This window comes from Frieseomelitta varia, unplaced genomic scaffold, assembly GCF_011392965.1.
Source record: "Frieseomelitta varia isolate USP_RPSP 00005682 unplaced genomic scaffold, Fvar_1.2 scaffold_776, whole genome shotgun sequence".
Taxonomy (NCBI): Eukaryota; Metazoa; Arthropoda; class Insecta; order Hymenoptera; family Apidae; genus Frieseomelitta; species Frieseomelitta varia.
In genome coordinates, this window is record NW_025110563.1 from 180,219 (window position 1) to 200,454 (window position 20,236).

Sequence of the window (20,236 nt, forward strand, 5' to 3'; positions counted from 1 at the left end):
GACGTCATGTAAAATGAAATTTTCCGAGTTTTGGCAAACATTTAGCTGAAACGTCAGAATTAGAATTATTACTTTTTTCTGACTTTCGCGATTCCTCGATTGGAAATAGAGAAATGACAACTCTAAACAGCCACACGTATGTACATATTCAACCAGTCCTGAATATTAAACTCTACTATAAGCCAATGCAGTAACATTTATCAGCAATTCAGTTCTCTAACAAACGCTTCGATATGCATCGGTCGCGATATTTATATTTCCTCCAGGATATCGAGTTAATCTCGCTTCTGCAACTCGGGAACTTTCCAATAGAATTTTTACGATACTTCCCTAGAGACGATGGCAAAAAGATACACGCTTCGGTCAGCTTTTCTTCACAAAGCATTTTTTCCATCAACGTAATGGAAAATAAAAAAAATATATATACAACAATATATATAGACACTGAGTCGGAGAATTGAGTGGTAATCGTCGATCATAATCGCTCATTTCGATTATTCGAACGACAAATTCGCGGACGGGGAACTATCTGCGTCGTAATTACGATTGTAACAACATCGTGAACCAATTAGAATTTAATACAGCCCGGAAAACTTATCAATGTAAAATTGGAAGGAAATCGAGAGGAGGACGTAATTAGGCGAGCGTATTCCAATTAATCCTTAAGGCAAGGAACAGGAATGAAGATGAACGAGCAGGTTGGTCATCGCCGGTCGCAATCAACGATCTGCGACATACGAAGGGATAGTAATATACGAAATATAGTTGACATATAGTCGACCTATCACGCGGAGATTCAGCTTAGGTTCATCCGTCTCTTCTGCTCCGTTTGAATCCCTCTGTTGCGTAATTCTTCGTTCGGATCGCTAAATCGTACGGAAATTATAAAGTGATCAACTGTTCAAATTCGAGAACATCCTACGGTTTTCGAACCGAAATTTCCTTGCACGCGCGCAATTCCAGAGATCGTCAGACTTACAAATTGTCTTTGAAAGTTTGAAGAAAGACAGGAGAAAGATTGCAAACTGAACCTTGGCTCCGAGATTAGAGGAATTATTTGCACGAATTGCGAGTAATTAGAATCAGAGGATAGTCCTCTATCCATCTTTTGGATCAATCCTCGATCAGTTGCTGTTCCTCAGCGTTCCATCGACGTTACAATATGCGTGGCACATTGTAATCTATGAGCTATGGTGGACAACACACCACATAGACGACCGCCGGCAACGATGATATCAAACGTGATTGACGCGTCGTACCACAATCTCAGGCCCGATTCGCGCTACACTACCATCGCCGCGAATTACGCGTCGCTATACTATACACATGTGCATTCTGCGTACGTCGCGACGCGTCGTGTTGTTGGAATTTCGAGCAAGTTGGAATTCGGAGCGTCCCGTGAACGACAAACGGTCGGTGAGCAGAAAAATCTTTGACAGATCCAGAAACGTGTCAAATACATTGCGGTAAATTTTCGAAGTTCCAAATTACCGAATCTTTGAATTCTCGAGCCCTCGGTACTTTGAATCTTCAACACTTTCTCTCGAGAATTTCGACATTTTTCCAAACATTTCAAATTTTTCAATCTAAAACTGTCAAAATTTCAAGTCCACAAGTTGAAGATTGTCCGAGCAATTGTTAAATTTCTCAGACTTTCCAATTTCCAACTTGCCGAATCTTTCAGTTTTCGAGCTGTTGATCTTTCGAACCTTCAGAACTTTTAGTTTCTCAAAACCTTCTAAATTTTTTCAAGATTCAAAATTTCAAATCATAAGAATTTTTCAACTTGAAACTGTCAAATTTTCAAATCTACAAATTGAAGATTGCCCAAGCAATTGTTAAATCATCAAATTTCCAAATTACCGAATTTTTTAATTGTCGAGCTTTTAATCCTTCGAACCTTCAGAATTTTCAGTCTCTCGAAAACTTCTAAATTTCCAATTTCCAACATTTCAAATCGCCAAATTTTTTAACTTGATACTGTCGAAATTTATCCATAAGTCCATAAATTAAAGATTGTCTGAGCTATTGTTAAATCTTCAAATTTCCAAATTGCCGAATTTTTTAATTCTCGAGCTTTTAATCCTTCGAACCTTCAGAAGTTTCAGTCTCTCGAAAACTTTTAAATATCTCCAAGTTTCAAAATTTTAAATCGCCAAAAATTTTTCAACCTTCTCAACCTTGTTAAAATTTCAAGTCCATAAATTGAAGATTGCCCGAACAATTATTAAACCTTCAAATTTTCAAATTTCAATTTTCTCTTTCTCATCCCATTTTCAGATTCCTTAGCACGAAAGAAAACGTTTCACGTTTTAATATTTAATACCATTCTGCGCGAGAGAGAAAAAGAGAAAAATGACTTGAACGAAGCTAACAGCGATATAGTGGTCGACAATGTCGACATTGTCGTCACAGAGAAGATTCGTTTCGCGCATGCAGCAACGATATGCCGGCAAGATTACGCGCGGATCGTCGTCCAAACGGATTGCAACCACTTCTCTAATTTCCTAGCTACACGAGAACACACACCGACGAGTGCGTGTGGTACGGAGAGAGAAGGACCGAGATCGCGAACCATCGATTCCATCGATGCCTGGCCAAAAACTGATTCATACTGTGTTTGCCCACATTTCCCCTGTTTACCGTGTTCCTGATTCTGGGTCAATCTCGTTGGAGAGTTTCATGCTTTTGCGGTTATTAGAGAGGGAGGTCGTGATTAAGGATTCAGACCGTCCTATTACTCTACTGACATGCTCGCTGATCGAAATTTTACGTCCGCAAGGTCGTAACCTATGAAATGCCAATGTATCTTTAATAGTTCTAACAACGGAACAAATGAAATTTTCAACCGGTATTTGGCTCCGGTATACTTAAAGTGTATTAATAAGTTATTAAATATCACGTGATTATAACGTGATTCCTCGACTGTTTGATTTTAGAAAGGGCATTACGCTTGTAAAATTACGATTTACGAAGGATATTACGTTTATAAAATTATACGATGATCTATTCTCATTTTCAGTCAGTTATACCAACTGAAATATGCACGTCGTGTATTAAACTTTATTAAAAAAGTTTCAATATATTAAAAAGTTTCTAGCATTAATACTTTACGACGCTCGTAGCCAGTGAGAACGCATGTCTGACCATAGCGAGAATATTCTACTGTGCAGCGCGTATCACTTACTGCAGCACGTACTGAACATCCCTATTTATCATTCTATATTATCTTCCACTTTACCAGCTTTCTGAACTGACGAGCAGTAAATTATACAAAATTAGGAACATTTTACACAAAACTTAACCTACGTTGAAAATTTAAATCGAAGTAAACATACCCATGTAAAAATCATTGTTTGAAACAATTACCTTACAGTTACGTGAAATAAATTTCGAAAGTACGAGTATTCAATATCGAGAGTACGAACATTGGAACGTGAATGTTATTTCAGAATTAGTTACAGGATTAATCGATAAAATGTTGTTTTAGAACGATTCTTGAAAACTGATCCAGCTTTTGATGAAACGCACAAGATAAAAACAACTATGAATCTCGCATATCTTTCGCGTATCAGCACAACAAGTCAATAGTTTATAAATTCGTTCACGAGCGTGTCGCGTTTCACTATCAGGCGAGAGCAACGACGTTAATTTTCCACGCAGCCCGAGCAAGCGAAAATGCCAACAACGCCGAAAGACAATCAAGCGATCGTCGAAAGCGATCCTCGCCTCGGGACGTTTCTTTCCTCGTATCTCGTGGAACGTTTCGAAAGCGTATCCTATAACCCCGAGCTTTTATCCCGTGGCCGCAGTTTTTTGCGCAGTTTCAGCTTACTCTTGCGCTTTCAGCTTTCAGCTCTATGTACAGACACATCGAGGCGCGACGCCGATCGACGCGTGATTCTGTTTGATCAATTTATAAATCTGAGAGGGTGGACCGAGCCGAGGGTGAAACGTGCTTCTCGGGACGACATTCAGACGACGTGCTCGGGCACGAGTCGAAATTGACGATCATTCCCTTTTAGTGTATAGATGAAGTTAATTTTCTATGAACCTCCTCGGTTTCGAACGCCAGGGACTCCATTTCCACGTTTACTCAGGATCGTAATGGAACAGTCTCCATCTCGTCAAGTATTGAAAGCGCATTCTTCCTTGTCTCGTGCAGAACCTTTCCACGTACATACATATGTATCTCGCTACTTCTTCTCGCATACGCTTTCAGATTGGTTTTATTAAACTTTATTCGCATTTCAATCGTGGCACAGTCCCGTCTCATTAGCAACAGTAATGAAATTTCAATACCTTGCTTGTTAGCTTCTCTGAATTTTATCCTCTGCACTTTTTGCCACCGAGTAACGAAACATATTTATTTTCAGGTATAATTCAGTAGGAAATTCACGATATGTTCGACAGATTCGTTCAACTTCGTTAACGGCGATCGTTGAAATATTCCTCTCGCGAAGATACGGACGGTATATCAAAATTACATTTACGGCAGTAAAAACGAATCCAGTGTGTTCATCAGTTTCTCTAATTTAATCGAGATCTTCAGAATAAATAACTGCAATATATACTACATCCTACGTGTAATCGAGGTGCAGTTGTACTCGGAAAATTCGTAGAAATAGGAATTCCTATCGGGAAAGAAAACCGTCGTCGTTTTTTTTCTTTCTTTTTTTTTTTTTTTTTTTTTAAAGCCGTGACTGCGCGATATCATACTCGCAACGAAACGAGTTTCGATCGACGCAACGTAATTATTCGCGTCTCGTTAATCCGCGTCACGTCGCGTCGTCCCGGCGGATATTTCATAAATCACCGACGCTCGTGTGTGCTTTGCAACGAAAGAGAAAAAGAAAAGAGAGAGAGAGAGAGAGCGGGAAAAAAGGGAGAAAAAGTAATCGGCGAAATGATGCGCTCATCAGGGAACAAAGTTACTTGTCAAATGGTAGCCGCATTGTTTTACGATCTCGGCGCCGAGACGAAATTAATCAGTCATATTGTAGCCACGGTTCAGACACCGACGATTAATTTCTCGTTTTGTAGCTTCTCGATGTAGATTAATTAACTTCGGACAGCACTGGCGGCATTCGACGAAGCTGTCGGGTTCCGTTTGAGTGTGAATTTTTCGTGGGGGATAGATTTTCCAATTACGAGGGAAGGAAACGGTTGAAATATTTGGTGACGTTGCTCGTCGACGTGAAATTATTAGTTCTGCATCGATGTCTCGATTAGATTCAGTTCACAGCGATCGAGTATTATTACAGTTGCTACATTTCTCCTTTAAGAAATTATTATTACAGAATTTTATCTCTTTTGGGAGTTAATTTTGTTTGGAGGTTATATTATAATTTGAACAACAATTGATATCACTGCGAGAATTAATTTCTCTTTCGTGCTAGTAATTAATAACATTATTAAAGTCTCTTATATTACAGCACATTTCCTCTAATAATTATTACAGGATTTTATCTCCTTTAGAAATTAATTTTGTCTGGAGGTTATATTATAATTTGAACAACAGTTGACATCGTTGCGAGAATTAACTTTTCGTTTATGCTAGTAATTGATCGCGATTATCAAAGACTCCTATATTATATGAAAATTTTATACTTAAAAACGTAATAATAAATAATAAATGCATCACACGATTACACAATTGTAGAAATCTACTTTTGTTGCGGAATATTCAAAATATTCTTTCGCCAAAGCGTACGCCTTCCGTTTCCTCTCCTTTCAACGCCTCGACGATCGTTCAAAGCCACCCTTCGTTAAAAAAGTAATCCAGTTAGGAAAGAAGATTTGAAAGTTCGAGAAACGATTGAACGACGTCGTAAACCGATGAGAGCAGAGAACCCTCCGAGCAGCAAGGAGACAATTTTCCCTCGCCGATAATCGACAGATTTTCCGCTGTATCTGAGCGATACGAAACGAATTTCCGCAATAATCGACGACACAATAACGCTTAAGCTTCCGGCCCTTTCGCTATTTATTAGACGGAAGCGCAACGCCGAGCCAGAGCGACATTTATATTCATAACGAAATCGGTTCCGCCCCGTTCCATGCCGTCAGCGATATTTACCCTCGGCAAATATTACGTGGAAATCATTCACCGAATCTCCCGTTCGCTTTACACCCCTCATTCTTATTTTCGCGTGTCCCGTGCCATTCTTCAGTTGTCGTTGATTTTTCCTCTTTCGTCATGCCGGAAACCAACGTGCAGGAAAGTAACAAAAAATGAAAAATATTTCCATCATCATACTTAACCTTCTAAGGTTAAGGTATTTAAATCCCCGTTCGCTAATGGACGGATTTAAATCGCCAGGCAAAGTTTAATTTTACATGTTTTCATATAAATTATTGTAGTTCCTATATTTTCAAAGTTAATCAAATCAAATGAAAACTACGTTATTTTGCAATCATTTATAATAATATTATTATAATTTATTTGCAATAATACATTATATATAATAATAATATTATTATAATTTATTTGCAATAATACATTCGACTTTCTCAGATATTATGTAGGTGTCGATATATCGGACGTTAGTACTTAGAAAGTTAACAACACCTGTACTTCCTGTCACATTTAACGTGCGAGAATTGGAAACTTAATTTCGTCTTCTCCTCTCCGGTTCGCAAATTTTTATTTCATGTTAAATGTTTGTTTCATTGTTCTAATTGTTGCTGGATATAACAGAAAGATAATATTAATGAAAAGAAATTAACAAAAAATGGGAAAACTAATAATGTCGTACGATCAAATACGTTGGTATACTTACATTCATTCTATTCTACAAATTGAACTATAAACACCGATAAATTTTTCTGACAAAAAATATCTGTGTAACGTAGATAAAGTATATGTCTGAGTAATCGCGGTATTTTCCATTGATCACCAATACTGAATTATATCGTTGGCATTTGTTGGAAAAGTAACAGTACATTTAAATGCGTTAAATTGGAGAGAAAATACGTTCTACTAGAACAGACGTTTTGCAATCTGAAATATAAATTAAGCAAAGTAATTATGTCAAATTATTACGCTCAAAATTCTCTAATTCTCAAGACAGACCTCTGTTTAATTTCAATGATGAACACGCAATTGTTTAATATTTCTAAACGAACACACACACATATATATATATTTTGAATTCAGAGTCATTCTAGGTCATAAGATTGTACAATTATAAACAATGCGGCACAGCAGAAAATATTTCAAAAACTATTTCCATTTTTTGAGAGGACTTCGGATATTTCAATTCAATTTCATAACATGTTTCGTGCGAAATGTGCGAGTAAATGTTTCGACAATCTACAATTCGCGAAGCGGAAATCAAAGCACTATGTAACATTTTAAAACGTTGACACTCGTCGATGGCGCGCCGTTTATTATTTTAAACTGCAGATTGCTCGAAAAATATATATTATTGTCAAATAATACGAGGCGAAGGAACATTTGCTCAATTCGAAAAATTCCATCGCTCAATATTTGTTGGTGTTTAATGTCCAAAGCAATTTTTGTACAACGTTCGAGCAAGTCCAACGAGCGATTGAAATATGCTCGAGTGCGGTTGCGACGCATTGCGCAATGGTTTCGAAACCGAAATTTACTCCATGTTCTATAATTTCGAGGCAGTTCAGAATTCAATTAGATACAAGTTCAAGACGTAATCAAGTAATGGATCCTCTGGAAACACTTGAGAGGATTTAATATCTGACCCACAATGGAGAATGCTACGGTATGGACAAAACGAGCGATACAATCCGAAACCTGTTCGATAAAATTTGCTAGATGATGTTATAAGTCGTCAAGTAGAGGAAAATCATTTCACTATTTATTTTCCGCAATCTTCAGATACATTACTTTTTTTTTCTGTTTCAATTATCACACTCGTCCAAATACGTACACGAGTATCTCAAATAATTCTCTATGTAGAATTCATCCAACTGTGCTCTACGGGATAAAAACTAAGAAAACAAGTTCTTCATTTCGTGACATTTTATAGATTTCTGACGTATCTACGCTTTTTTAAATGCCAATTTTTGATTCTCAACACTAGAACTACTACTGACAACTAAAGTGTAACATTCGTAGCCAAAAAATTAAAGTGTAAGGTGCAAGAAACAATTAATAACACAAGCTTCTATCAATATATTTTATTGAAAATCACCCGAGTATTTAAAAATATAAAAAAATATACCGTACAAGTATATAAAATTTCCATAGAAAATTTTTGATCGCTTTTATAGTTCTAGCGTTAATGAAGAAAAATACTAAAAAAAATTTCACGACACAAATCGCAAATGAAAATCTTTAATTTTCAATCCCAGAACTCCTTCTCTACAACCCTCTTTCGTATCGAAATCGTTTGTTTCTTCCGAGCAATTCAGAGAACAATAAATTGTCGAGGATTGGAAAGGATAAGAAAACGCGTGGGAAATAAAAATCATCGACGCGAGCGACTCGGCTCTAAAAAGCTTATATTCGATCGGCCATACGTTTGGTAAATCCCGGTGAAAATTACTCGCGTCGTTCCCCGTATTAATCCCGTTGCGCGGCAATGACCGTGCAAGCGGCACGCTGCTGCTGCCGCTGCTGCTGCTTGCTCTTCCATTTCGGTAAACGCGTCGCTGGAAAATCTGCTACGTGGCTAGAGAACGCGGCCGCGAACGTGATCACGCCGCGCGAACATGTAAATTCAAAACGATTCGCCGCTCATTCCACAACCAGCCAGCGTCAATCGTCGCGTCCCGCCTATTTGCGTTCCGTGCTTTTTCAATTATGCCGCGATCCGAGCGGATCGGCCCAAGTCAACCGTGCGAAATTTAGAAAAATCCATCGCGCCGTTAAGACTCGCGAGATGAAAAATTTTTCGACACGGTTTTTTTATTTTTATTTTTATTTTTTTTTTTTTTGGTTGGTTTCGGAAAATTCTGACACTGTTGTTTCATTTCGACGATATTTAACTGTAATTTTCGCTACTGACAACCTCACACCAAAAGTGTACAAATTGATCGAATCATTTTCTGAGTTCGTTAATCCGTCTTGAGATAGAATTTTTTTTTTTTCAATTTCCTGATAACATCTTTTGGTTTGCTAGGGTCTGGAATGTATTTTTTTTTTTTTTTTTCAAACGAACCTCTCAAATTTTTAAAAGATTAACACCTAAAGCCGGTCTTTTACAAATTGCAATAGATTAAAAAAAATATTTTGGTACGATAATATCGCATAAATATTCCACTGTCAAATCTTTCCTGATAAAATTATAGCCAGGGCCTTGAATGTTTTCTTTTTCCAAATAAACTTCAATTTTTCGAACGAAAATCCCAAATTTTTAAAAGATTAACCCAAGAGTTGTACCTATAGCCAGTCATTTTCGAATCTGAATAGATCAAGAAAGATATTTCCATTACAAAAATTTCTTATCTTATAAATATTCCATTGTCGAACAGAAAAGAATATAGTGCATTCTTAATATGCGATTACCCGCTTTACTTACTTAATGAAAGGTTTGAGGCTTTGTCTTCGAGAAAATCGAGCTTAAACAAATAATCAATCAAATACACCAGAATACACCCATTAATTCCGAACTGAAGGAGAGCGAATAATCGAGAGGAATAATACTCCGCATACAAACACAAAGTAAAAAAGAAAGAAAAAAAAAACGAAAAGAAAAAAGAAGGCAAGTAAATCTGAAAGCAGTGTAGTATAACCATTCCGATTATTAATCAACCGAGCGGACTGTCGCTCGGGAAAGAGATTGAATTCTTCTCGCGATTATTCATCGAGATCTTCACTGAAAGCTAAGTCGAGCGCTTGGGATCAGCGCTCGAGGAATATCCCTGCATTTAGACGGAGGGGCAAAAAAACCTCGCGCTTTTCTCCGCGACGCTACCGGGCGCGCCCGTTTATCGAGGATCGTGAATTAAATATTCATCGGGATCGATTGGGAGCCGGGGGGCCCCTCTGTCGGTGCTACAGGAATTGTGATACGTTTCAGGGATCCTGGCGCGCGCGTTCCTCTCGAGCCAACAGGCATCTAACATTCATGAATTTATCCGATCGGCTGAACTTTTATCGCGACGCGCCGCGTCGTGGAACGCTTACTGGCGGGAATTTCCATCGCTGCATTGGTTGTTTAATGATACCCGCGCACCGGAGGTAACGCGAAACTCGACTTCCGATGGGGAAGGGGATCGACGCCGTGAATGTTTTATTCAGCCAGGAATTTCCAGATTTCTGAACCATCTTGCTCCCGAGTTGCAACAGTTTCTTTCCTTTCCGCCGTTCACTTTCCGCGAGTTAATTGTCCTTGGGGCGTAAGAGATACACATTTCACTTTTTTATCTTCCGTTTTTTAACTTTCGTCGCGGCGACGAGAAATTTTTCACGACAACTTTTGGCTTGCTTTTTACGTCGCGCGATTAATGGTTAACAATTTTTTTACAATTCACACGCAACGCGAGAGAAATTTACTTACACGGCAATGTTTTCCAATTACTTGCTTTGCAGATTGTTTCGATAAATCTCTTGGCTCGCGATTCGAAGGAAAATCTTCGTCAAACGAAGAATTCCATTGCGTTTGAACAAACATGAATGCGAAGGTACGGCTCTCAGGGCCATGTGTGCATCCGACGAGCAAAACGAGCACGGTAACGGCGAAACGAAAATATTTATTCGGGAATCGGCAAATCGTGAAGTTCGCGGCGATCGAACGACTCGAGTATTTTTAAGGTTTACCAATTACAAAGGGAAACAACGAAATTTAGAATCACGGTGTAACAAAACCGGAGTGGCGACTTCGCGAAATAACAAACCCTGTTTTCGTTGGATTAGTTTTCGCCTCGCGTAACCGACAACTCCCGCAATGTTTATCCCTGCACGCGGATAAATCGCAATGCGAAGAGGAGGAGTTGCAGAAAAATGAAGAAATTTCGACAAAGTTGAATGAAAAATCTTGAATAATTCATTCGAAATAGAAACTTTGAAAGTAAACTTGAACGATCGAATTTCGAATTTCTCACTATCAACTTTGATCAGAGAAAACTGTCACTGACAATCAAATGGTCAGAGTTATAAAATTCGACTGGGAATTAATATTGCAATGCTTGATTCTTCTCTATCAAGGCAAAAAGAAAAGAGGTAAAAAAATATCAAAATTTCTCACAGTACGTAGAGCAACTTTTCTGGATATGTTTGAACCATGGACACGTGATACTCTGCATGATTTCTTAATGCGAAGAGGAGGAGTTGCAGAAAAATGAAGAAATTTCGGCAGAATGCAAAGTTGAATGGAAAATCTTGAATAATTTATTCGAAATGGAACTTTGAAAGTAAACTTGAACGATCGAATTTCGAATTTCTCACTATGAACTTTGATCAGAAAAAACTGTCACTGACAATCAAATGGTCAGAGTTATATAAAATTCGACTAATTAATTAATATTGCAATGCTTGATTCTTCTCTATCAAGGCAAAAAAAAAAAGAGATTAAAAAAATATCAAAATTTCTCACAGTACGTAGAGCAACTTTTCTGGATACGTTTGAACCATGGACTCGTGGTACTCTGCATGATTTCGCAATTACGAAAAATTTATGCAAGGCGTAGAACGACTTTGTGCGTTAAAGACGCCGCAGAAAGGGTTTCAGAGCTGAATGACTCGGTTGGCGCGGCAGTTACTTTTAATTAGAGCGCTAGAACGTTCTCTATCTTGGAGCATTTAAAGAGAAAGATAGAGAAAGAGAGAGAGAGAGAGAGAGAGAGAGAAGCAGAACAGCGACTTAGCAGCAATTTTTACCCATTAAGAGCGAAGCAAGAGTCTCGCGAGACCCGTTTCATGAAGAATAAGACGAAGATCTTCTTACACAGAGACCTTCTTGCCTGCTTTACCTTTCGTACCATTCTCAGAACACCTCTTGCTCTCTCCGTCCCAGTAATTACTCGAATATTCGATTCGCAATTATTCTCGCTATTATCGTGGAATCGTGGATTTTCTTTCTAAGGGGAGCAGAATCATTTCCCCCGATCGAATTGTTTGTTAATGGGAGAGCAAAGTGTCAGTCGCGGAGACGACGATGCAAAATGTACTTTAGGAATTGTTTAAAAATTATCCTCCATGATTTTCACTCGATGGACGATAATTTTGTAAATGTAATAAAATTTTTTAATATTCAAAATCAACTGCCTCCCTCTCTCGTATCCTGTTTGTTAATTGAACAAATACATACGAGGTAAATACAGAAGCACGCGAAACGCAGCTAGCTACTATCATTCGATTATTTATTAATTAATTACCGATTACCGTTCGACGACAATTAATTACTTTGACGTCAACGTCCAAGACAATATAACAACATTCCGACGAAAGAAATGTGCAACATTCGCGTTTTTTATCACGTTGGAACAGAAAATCAATCGATATTTACCATTTTCAGCAATTGCCGGCAATTTGAAACAATTTAACACCGAGCGAAAATTTAATTAGCGAAATGTTTAATTTGCAATAATGCACAGCCTGCGTCAAAGAATTAATTACCATCGACATGTGAAATTTAATCGTTTTTCAACGCTCACCCTTCGACTGTTGCCATCCTTTGGGTTCAGGTCCGAGGCCACTGTGCCGAAAATGGTTGGCTGTAACAGGAAACACATAATTGTTAATATCGCTCGTTTTCGACTAATTGCAATTAATTTCTGGGAGAGAATGTGCTTCTACGTGTACTGTCACATTTATAAATATATTCGATCACTTTCATTTACATCAAAGATATCGAGATTTGACTTTGAAGTGAACCAACGATAAAATCAGAAGCACACCGTGCTTACAAAGTATGGAATCCATCATTATTTGACGATTTTCTAATGAGCAAGTGTTCGTACACTTTTGATATATAGCGTGCAAACCCAAATGTAATTTCAGAACAACGTTACAAAGCATTTCCTGTATGAGATTGCGAGCTTTCGATATGGAAAAAAAAATCACACGAGAAGGCAGTGAATTTAGGAATGGCGGAAAACACGTACGCGGATGATCGGCCATTAGGAAAACGGCAATTACATCTCGCAGCTTTTAGGTGGCAGGCGGCATCATATCGTGCTTTTTGACATCGGTCGAACGGCTGTCAATTTGGGATCGAGACCGTTGATTTCGAAATCCGTGAAATCGTCCGGATGTTACGGAGGAGGGGGAAAAACTGGGAATCGCGAAACGCCGTCTGTAAGAGCTGTCGCCCCGTAAATCTGCGGGATGCCATCCAGCACGGTGGCCGCAGTTCAGCCATTAACTGCCCATGACTGAGAAAATGCATTCGCCCAGTTCCGTCGGGCAAGAAACGAGTAAGAGCGAGTAGACCGAGGTGAAATACACACACACACATATATACATAAAAAAAAAATTTACTGCAAAGTGGAAGAGAATTGTAGTCTATATCTGGTTTATGCAGGGAACAAAAAAAGACGGGAACTTGGGTGATTTAACAATGCAATTTCGTTCAATTCGCCACCCTTCTTCGGGGGGCGAATGTATAGTGAAATAACAACAGCGATGTTTCATTGTTTGCGCAGTGGTTGGTGTTTGTGCTTACACGGTATAGTGACCGGAGGATGCAGTAATGCACTTTCTCTTTGGAAACAGAGTCGTAATTGCCCATGTTAGGCTACATGTCCGCATTACGCAAATTTATTGCCAGCCGAAACCGAATTTCCATTCATTGATCGGACCATAGTTCTCAAATCTAGAGTTTTATAACACGCTTGCAATGCTTTCCTCGATTCACGTTCACGTTTCAGGCGAACGAACGACGAAAGTGCAATTCAAATGATTAAAGCCGCTGGTTACCAATTAAATTAAATCCCAAGAGTGAAAATTCATATCGTTAGCAAACTATTCAAATTGTCGCGCTTCGAATTCTCGTGGACAGCGAGGCTCTCGCGATATCGCGAATTCAGCGGTTTTTTCGGTCTCGCAAACGAATCAGTGGGATCGATGTGCCATGAAGAAATGAGCGCGATACACAGCGCGAGCGGCACTTGAAAAATCAATATGTAATTCCGTGAATTCAAGAGGGAATAATTCCGATCACCGTCGCTCAATGTATTTCGATTAAGCCCGAGAAGAAATCCAGATCCATCGAGCGTTCCTCGAATAACAGAGCGACGACTTCCGATAATAATTATCATTACGCGCAATGATCAAGCACGTGCTCAACGTGAAAACGAAGGGACGACAATACGAATATTCGAAGAAATCAGATTTCACTTCGTTGTTTGGCATGCGATGATATTTGATAGAGAATTGGAAGTATAAATTTTCAGTGTCTTTAGTTGTTTTTTTTTAATGCCTGTCCACCGAGTGACGATTGCACGTACGTCGAAAATAAAGGTACTCGGTTGATCATAAAATATGAGATCTGTGCATTGATCACGCTCGTTCTAGCAGAAAATTGATCACGCATAATTTAACACGCCGCTGTATGTGCCAATGACCATAAATCACTTAACCAACACTCAATCAATCCCTACTAATTTTCGAACGAATTGATTTGATCGACAATTATACAACCGCGTGATCTTCAAACGACCGTAAGTCTCAGACGATATCGTCTCAGTCTGTAATCGTGCGATATCTGCCATCTCTAGAATAATTTCTCTGAGATCCAAATGGTTCGCAACATGATCTCGACGACACAATTTACGTATCAAATAAAATATCACAACGTTCGTTTCTACTTCAACATTGTCCCCTAATTTTCAAATATTTCTCACTGAACAAAATCACTCTTTTTGTTTCATCGTGTATTAACAATGAATATCAATTTAACGTTAACAACTGATTGTCGTCGTTTGCTCTGCGTGTTTCAATTTACGATCTATTTTGTCACTCAGCGATAAATGTCACGCAAACATCGTGCATATCCAATGAGTCGTAGTAGCACATCATCAATAATCGTTTGTAGTTTCAAATCAGATTCAGACGGTCGTGAATCATTTTAATTAGTATTGTACATATTTGTTAATTACGACAAATTGGTCGATCGAGTAGTAAATTTCGTGAAGCTTACGCGACACGTCTTTCATGTTCGACGCTTCTTGGACTCCTAGTGAAAATTTGCTCAAACTTCTTCCGCACGTTCTGAATGTTTGATCAATAAAGAACGAATTAATAAAAATATCTCGTTCCACGGTCGATGAACGTTTAAAATGAACAATATTAACATTAACAATTTGCTACGTACGTACGACCAAAGAGATAACAATATCGAATATTTAGAAAAAAAAAAAACGATAGCACCAGCGTCACTTGACAATTTACACGGCATGCAAAATTATTGTTCAGTCGAAAATTTATACGGCTCTTGCGTATCGGCGTATAATAGAAAAAAAAAGGAAGGGAAAAAAACAATCATTATCGTGTTTGGAATTGGTGCAACACGAACGCGTGGACAAAAAAAGAATGGCGCTTGGGAATGGCACAATATCAAGCAAACAATTGCAGTTTGCAGCGTCGAATCAATATTGCGTTTCACATGGATAAATGCGACCACCGGTGTATGTTCTGCGTACAGCACGGCCGAATCGAGTTCTCCGTTATTGCCGTGCATGCTGCAGGAACTATGAAAATTAATTAAATCTCCTCTGCACGCGCTTAGTATTATTTATCCAGTGCTTGTACAAATTTCAAAACATGTAACTCCTCGGATCAATGAACCGCGCGCGTTGCCGGTGGTGCCATGGCGATGGCGGTGAATTACGAAATCGTTTTTCCACCGTGCATACGTTCCCTGCAACCGTAAATCAGCGAGATGAAACCAGTTTAGCCAGTGCCGATCGACGACTATTATATTTTTTAGAATACACGCGGCGATTTATCTTTAAATGAAATAAATCGATGACTCGCACGAAGGGACGTAATATTTTGTTCTCTTGGGAAAGGGCATAATATTTTTTCTCCTTGAATAGATTTCCATCGTTCATTGTGAAAACTTCGAATATTATCGGCCATAATAATCGAAGCTTTTGCCATAAAAAGAAACAATTAATTTTCGATGAATTTTCGACATGTTAATAATCTATGTATGCTGTTCTCTCAAAATGCGACACGCAAATACAACAGAAATTAATTACGCTTGTTGCTCTTGTAATAACCTCTTGTAATTAAATATAGAAAGTAGTTTTATAATCGTATATTTTTGTTTCTCACAGGCTCGAAGAAATTTTGCAAGGTTTCGGCAAAAATTCGACGCGTAACGCGGCTTGCGACAATTCGTTCGCGATATCAGGTCAAGATTTCACTTTATAGCACTTTATGACGGTAATTTATGAGGTAATACGGACAGGCACGAGCGAGAAAAACAAGTGAAATCGATTCGGAACGGCGGAACGTCCGCAACACGGAATCCGGACTGAATCGCCTGCTCCTTATCTTTATCCGCTTCGACGGATCGGTCAACAATCGGGTCTCTGATTTAAAAAGACGCCGGGGGAAAGGCCGTTCGATCGACTTTCTCGCTTTCACGGAGATTTCCACCAGAAATTAATGCACGTCGTCGCAGTTGCTTTCGCACTGACCCTTTCACAAATCATCCAAATTTTAATAAATTTCTATCTCTCGAGCTGGTCATTTTACATAAATAACAATTGTTTCCGGAAATGAAATTACATCGAATAACGTAACAGAGATGTAAGTTTGCATTCGTGGGAAATTTTCTTCTTCTATCTTCTTCTATTTATTCTTTAATGTCGCATCGACAGCGAGGTCATTAGCGACGACGGTGCCATTAGATATGAGTGTAGTAGTAGTTTATGTTTTTGAGGTATTTTAGTATTCTTTGTATGTCATTTTGAGAAGTCAGGTTTATATTTGCGTTGATTCCGTATTTCTGTCTTTCGGATTTCTGTGGTATGGCATTCGTGCAGTATGTGGGTTATTGTTAGTGGATGGTTATTGCAATGAGTGCAGGTGGGTGGCGAAATATTTTTGATTTTGTGTTCATGTGTCAGCTTGGTATGACCGGTTCTTAGGCGTGAGATAATTATTCCTTCTTTCCTGTTGGTAAGATTTGGTGTTTGCTGGTGAAAGTCTTGGATACTTTTGTGTAGTTGGCTGCTTTTGGTTGTTTTCCATGTATTATTCCATTCATTTTTTTGCAACTTTTTTGCAGTGGATTATTTGGTCGTCGCAGGGGATTGGAAGATGATTGCGATTATTAATAAGTGAAGCAACTGTGGCTTCTTTTGCTGTTGCGTCGGCTTTTTCATTTCCTTCTATTTTTGATGAAATTTTGATGTGCGCGTGCAGTATGAAAGGTGAAATGTACAAATTATAGTGACGTTTGGCACGTAAAACAACGTTCTACCGAGGTTCTATTTTTCTCAATAATATTCTCGAAAGGTAGTTTGACAAGATCTCCTTATTTCTCAGATAACAATTGCACCTGTAAAAACTGCCAGAAGGGAAAAGTTTTACGCCGTAGAAGCTATAACCGAATAGAAGCTCAGCCGCGCGAGTTTGATTTCGAGATTCCGTAGTAAGTGCAGCGCTGTTCTGTTCTTTGCAGTCCTCTCACCGGAGTGCAACTCCTCGCTCCTTTCCGCCTTATGTTCAATCCTTTGATTTGGAGAACACCTCTTTCCGCATAGAGTCCCATCGCCACGATTCTACGCGGAAAAATGCAATTTAGCATATTACACACGGTTCGAATGCTCGAGTGGAATATATGCATTCATCGGATTGGCCTCGAGCAAGGCGATCCGGTATATACGATCAGAGATTGAATATTTAAGTGGAACAGACGCCTTTTGCCAGCCGCAAACTGGATGGGTAACCGACTCGATTCCATATTTTCGTTAGGAAACAGAAAAATGTAATCCAACATTCGCTTGAAATTTAGTTCAGGCATAATAAAATGACAAAGGAATAATAAACGCAATTGTTGTCGGTTAATTCTGCTTGAAAATTTGATCGTACTGAATTTGACGATAATTCGACAGTGAAGAGAAATAATAAACGTAACCATCCTTAGTTAGTCAGTTTCCGTTTACGATATATGTTTGACAGAATTGGAAAAATTGGCGCTTTCACGCGCCAATCGAAATATCGAGAACGTATCAGCTGCATGCAAGCACAATCGTGTAAAGAACATAAGAGACAGTTTCGTTATCGGTATCGCGGTAATTCCGTAGATTTCTCTTTGTTCGCCGCTCTGAAAACCATTTGCAACGAGGAAAAACCTGTTCGACAGCAAAATCCAGAAAACAAATGAAAACAAATATTCAAAAATCCCCGGAGGGCAGTGGAGAGGGGATTTTTTTCCGCAAAGAGAAGTATATAGTATATGTACGTGCGAATGGTGAAACCATTTTTCAAACACAAAAGTTAACCAAATGAATGCTTCTACGCGAAAATAACAATGGAGTGGTGAATCTTTCCTTTCGAAACAAGCTCTATCCATCCTTGAATATAAATGGATAGGAGAAACAGTCAAATAGGATTTCATATTTGTCGCTGTGTTTTTTTTGAAATTAAACGAAGCAGATCTTTTTCGAGTGTGAAAAAAAAATTGAAAAAAAGATTCTTCAAGTTCTACTTAATGTGGAGAGCGTGAAAGATATGAAACATACTTAATGTGATTAAAAATTGTATTTTGTATATCTTTCGTTGCGTTAAATTGCGGTTTAAATGCAAGAATTACAAAACGAAATTGCAACAATTGCAAATGTTGCAACAAGTTGTACTTCCCGCATCTGAGCAAAGTGTAGGGAACGAGAAATAAACTGTCAGCATGTGTTAAGGAAACAGTGGTTAAAAAAAGAAGAAAGGAGATAGGAACGCGTGGTTCGAAGCTTAAAAAACGGTCCAACATCGCACGAATCTTTAAGACGCAGAGTCTAAGTGGTTCTTTGAAAGGTGGTTACTTCACCAGTTGGTTGTAAATCTTTCAGCTCGTTAAGTTATTCCGTGTTCCCGTTGCAGGGGGTTCTCAAGCGGGTGATTAAGAGACTCCTTTGAGAATTCAGTAACCGATGTCCGTCTTATTTACAGAGTACTCCAGAGCCAGGTGTTCCGGGAAAAACTTGTGGCCGTGACGCGAACGAGACGTCTAAATCGACTCTGGTCTGCCATTTAAAAATGAAAAATCGCCCGAAGAAATTTTCAAGAGTTTGAACGAAGAACGAAGTTGGATTAAGAGGCCTTACGACACTTATCGCGGGAATTAATTGCAAATTTTCAGTGTGAGTGAATTAGACTCGAGTATTGTTTGAATAGTATCTCACTTGTCGCTGGATAACATTACATCTTGAAACGTATTACACGTAAACGTATACACTGATTTATTGTACATACTTTGTATCTGAATAAATATTTATCGAAATAGTATCAATATTATATTAACGTTGATCGATCCTTTTCAATTTATGAGCGAAGAACCAATCGGTTATTGTTTTAGCAGTCCCGCCAAAATTTGGAACATTCCATTTTTGTGAAATTGGAAAAAGTAGGTAGTGTCTCTATCTACAAGTAAAAATTAAGTAATTAATTCTGAAAAGACGCAATTTAAATAAAAGTAGATATCTACTTATATTAATACATCCATTTATATACGAGGATATTTATTTAAAAAAGAATTCCGTCTTTTCGTCTTATCGAGGATATAATTGGCTTTCGCTGTTTACCTCTCGACGTGCAGGAACGTGGACAGGCCTTCTTAGTTTAACATATAACAGGCGAAATGTGAAGCAAGGAGAAAACTGATAAGCGAGTAATCTTCTCGCTAGCGAGTCTGGGAAAGAATTTCGCCAAGCCGCTGAATCACGTCAGAAAGTTTAAAGGGTGGATATAAGAGTTAACGAGGCAAAAAGGGATACAAAGACGTACCGACGTGAGAAAAATGAAAATCCAATACGTACTTCGAGATCTTGATGACAAGAGAGACCGTGGAGAATAAAATTTCAAGAGAGTCGGAGTAAAATATACAAGCGAAGCGAAGGAATATTACATACTTCAAACATAAGTAGCTGTGGAACGTAGAGTTTAGATTTTTAACTGGAATAAATTCAGGCAGATTAGCAGGACAATTGTGCAGATAAAGACAAAAATGTAAAAATTGAAATTATAAACATTTTGAAAAGTGCAGTCTTTTGTATAATTGAGAATTTTGCGTTTTGTCAGTGCCATATAACATAAAGCCTATAGGAAATAATCTCTTTTTTTATGAAGAATGAACTTTGTGTT

The 20,236-nt window shown here is 38.4% G+C and overlaps 1 protein-coding gene across 1 annotated transcript in view; it reads right to left on the reverse strand.

Moving 5' to 3' along the window:
- The window catches only part of LOC122535820, a 253,118-nt gene that overhangs the window by 65,701 nt on the left and 167,181 nt on the right, over positions 1-20,236 (reverse strand). Inside the window, exon 3 of the mRNA XM_043667655.1 lies at positions 12,580-12,639. Within this exon, the coding sequence (XP_043523590.1) occupies positions 12,580-12,639 (60 nt within the window). The remainder of the gene's footprint in view (positions 1-12,579; positions 12,640-20,236) is intronic.